Here is a 3,609-nt window from a genome sequence, read left to right as displayed (position 1 = left end):
CTGGGTTCCACTTGCTCATCAATAGAAGCAACGAATGGTACATGGAACGAGTTGGTACCGATTTATCATGTGATCTATGGCAGGATATCAATTCTTCCGCGCAGATCCCGAAGGAAGTATTCAAGGTCAATACAAACATGATTAATAATACAAGATCCGTCCATATTTACATGGAACCTCATTTCTCGGTTCAAGTTGGACCACTAACTTAACCAATAATATATGAGTCATGTGTCATAAAAAATTAGAACCAGAAAGTTTATTCGAATATGAATCCGATGTTATAACATTTGTGACATATAACCCATGTTTCCTTGTTCAAACTAATGGTTAAACATGTATCGCGATAAGTGTGCGCCACATAAATGGAGACGCACGAAGTATATATTAAGTCACAAAATAGCAATTGGAGATGGTCGGTTCGAAGATTGAAGTGTGAGCATATTTGTTCATTATATTTCCACAAAGATCTATTGTGAGGTTGATATATAGACAGCTCGTTCCAGGGAAGCGCCCAAATTGTCTACCCCATCATGGCAAATTAGACGAAACAGCTAGCTGGACGAAATGTTCTTCTGTTCCCTTCCCATGAGGGCAAATTGAATTAATAGATGACCAATTAGCAGCATACAAAAACCTGGGTGAAAATTAAATACTCCAGCTAGAGTGTAAACGGCCTAGCCAGCAACGGGCAACACATCAGGTACGTGGCTCCATGTGAGAAAACAACTTTCTTCGTGGAAACATTACGCTCAGGTCCGGCTCGCCATGACAGCGAGGGCTCTAACTCCTCTAAGGCGCCCTCGCCTTCCTGAACAATATATAAATGAACCAACCGATGCACAACCAAAGCACAGCACAAAAACACACACGATCGGTCGAGCATTGAACAGAGCTAACCAGTCCAACTCGTAGCTAAACATGGACGCGGTGGAGTCGTCGGCCGTGGTGAGCTGCGACTGCTGCGGGCTGGAGGAGGAGTGCACCGGCGAGTACATCGGCGGCGTCAGGGCCTACTTCTGCGGACGGTGGCTGTGCGGGCTATGCTCCGAGTCCGTCAAGTACGAGGCCGGCCGCAAGCGGGCGGGCATGGAGGAGGCCGTGCGCGCTCACATGGCCTTCTGCCGCATGCTCAGGCGAGCTGGCCCCGCGGAGCGCGTCGCCGAGGGCATGTGCCAGATGCTTAGGCGCACCGCGTCCGGGAAGCCCCGCGCCGTGGCCAGGTCCTCTTCCTCGTTGCGTCCTGCGGCAGCGGCGCCTATCACCGGGCACCACCGCGCGTCGACCGGCCTGTCTGTCCGCCCGTGATCGATCCTCTGTCAGCGGCGGCGACCGGCCTGAGTTAGGGAGTGCATGCTTTAATTACAAGTGGAAGGCAGAACTTCCTGTGACGCTTGATTTGAATTCAAATGTTTTGTCCGGATATTTTCGAAGACAACAACAAGCATAACCACCATCTTTGAATATGTAATCCGTTTGGCTTCTCCTTGGAGAAGGCTTCCTTGTATCATCATGTCCAAACTCCAAACCACAATTTTGATACTAGAATATCTTTAAACTGTTGTTGAAGTTCTCTCGACACATTTTTATGCTTTGTCTCCATGGTGAATGAATGTCTTGTGGCCCACTCTGCAACATAGTGCTCATAGGGGTAGGGTGTGCGTGTGTGCGTTCATAGGGGTGAGTGTATGCGCGTCTATGTGAGCGCCTGCGTTTGTACAGTGTTTCTCAAAAAAAAAATTATGGAAGCTTGGTGTTCAATAGAGATGCAAATCATTTTATGATTTCTAGTACAGTACCAAATTTAACTGCACAATTTAAAATATAATTGATAAAATGAACTATGATCCGACTTGACATCTTAGTGTCCAAGCTCAAGCTCCCAATAGAGAACTTGTGAAGTGTTGTTGTACATAATGGTGTTGTGTACATGACTTGGAAGGGGTTTTCCTTATTGTTTGTTGTTATTCTACTTGTATGCAAGCTGCTATATATGTTTATTTTTTCGTGAACTTCAGTGGTGTTGGTTGTTTATTTGCTCGTTGGTATTGTAATATCAGCATGAATCTGTTATCACCGGATTTTGGCCAAATCAGGAGATGGGCCGTAAGTGAAGATGGGCTTTGAAGATTACACGTGGAGCATCTTTGAAGCGGCCTTGCGCGAAGAGTTTGGGCTTAATTGCTCGTGTATCTGTAATATAGTAGATCGCATTGTAGGTTAGATTAAAAGATAGAGTTTAACTCGTGCACGGTTAGATGCACGCCTGAATTAGAAAGTCCCTTGGACTATAAATATGTATCTAGGGTTATCGGAAAAGGAGGACAATCACGTTCACAACAAACACAAATCAGGCGCATCGCCACCCCTTCTTTCGAGGGTTTCTCCCGGGTAAGCACCATGCTGCCTAGATCGCATCTTGCGATCTAGGCAGCATTACGTTTATTCGTTTACCTTGTGTTGCTCGTGCTTGAAGCGTTGTTGATGGCGAGTAGCACTATTTACCATAGGTGTTCTGGGGCTTGCGTAGATGCTTTTCTTGCATATATCTGCTTAGCTATGCCGTCCCTCAACACCTAGCTGCCCTTGCACCTATCTAGGTGTAAGGGCAGCATCTTGCTTGTTCGTGACTTAGTAGATCCGATCTGTTATAAGTACTCCTTGTTCATCAAGGATTAGTTTAATATCCGTATGGTTAGGCCTTGCAAACGGGTTGAACGATCCGGTAGTGCGCTAGGTATGGTTTGCTGGTCCTAAGAGGGATGTTCCGAGAATTAACGTTATGTTGGTTTTTAGGCCTCTTTTAGGGTTAGCTTTCCGTTATCTTTCGTGTCTATTAGGCTCAACTACGCGTAGGATGTTCCGATCATACGGTGAAAACCCTAAACTGTCGTAGATTGGTTTAGCTTTGTCGTGATCAAGCGAGGATCCCCATGTCATTGAATATCCAACATGAACCATGGGGCGATCGGCTCTTTGAGCCGATCCACGAGAGCAACCTGAGAGCCGATAGGGCTCGTATTTAATGTTTACGTGTCTGCCATGCAGGGAACTAATCGAAGCAATCCACACCTTCACGACCGGGTATAGGTCGGGTGGCACGCCCTTGCAGCCGCCAGGTCGTGTGCCGGAGCATTTGCGGGACGACGTCGAGGGACCAGGGCCCACTGCCGCCTTGGAAGCCTCCCGGCTCTTCGTGTTGCTTAACCACTGCTCGCCGGTGGGCTTTGGCAGGCAACACATTCTGGCACGCCTGGTGGGACATCGGGACAATCTTCCGCAACAACCATGTCGTCATCTGCACCTCAGATTGCGGGAGAACCAGTCAAGTATGAGGATCTGCCTCCTGAGCATAAGAAGAAATATCATGATCTCAAGGCAATCTTGGAAGCCGAGCTCATCGGCGCTTTCGAGAAAACCCGTTCGCACGGGATCAAGTTCAAAGGGTTCCAACCCGAAGGCGCGCTAGATGGACTAGATCTATCTCTCCCTTCGGACGAACGTACCGAGCCCTGCGACGGGGAAGTAAACTATGCCGTTGCGCACTCTCTTCATCGGCATGCTGAGAGCTTGGTGAATACTCTGGAGCGTGTCGCGCTCAATGTGGTG

The 3,609-nt window shown here is 47.9% G+C and overlaps 1 protein-coding gene across 1 annotated transcript; it reads left to right on the top strand.

The window, feature by feature from the left end:
• Positions 1–896: 896 nt before the first annotated feature.
• LOC124700557 lies at positions 897–1,589 on the top strand. Its single transcript, XM_047232661.1, has one exon. The coding sequence runs from the start codon at positions 922–924 to the stop codon at positions 1,306–1,308; it is 387 nt and encodes a 128-aa protein (XP_047088617.1). The 5' UTR covers positions 897–921; the 3' UTR covers positions 1,309–1,589.
• Positions 1,590–3,609: the final 2,020 nt, after the last annotated feature.

The sequence above is a fragment of the Lolium rigidum genome, chromosome 3 (genome assembly GCF_022539505.1).
Source record: "Lolium rigidum isolate FL_2022 chromosome 3, APGP_CSIRO_Lrig_0.1, whole genome shotgun sequence".
Classification (NCBI taxonomy): Eukaryota; Viridiplantae; Streptophyta; class Magnoliopsida; order Poales; family Poaceae; genus Lolium; species Lolium rigidum.
This window is presented reverse-complemented; position numbering and strand designations above follow the sequence as displayed.

Coding starts and splice junctions, on each gene's coding strand:
- LOC124700557 (XM_047232661.1), top strand. CDS start 922: ATGGACGCGGTGGAGTCGTCGGCCGTGGTGAGCTGCGACTGCTGCGGG.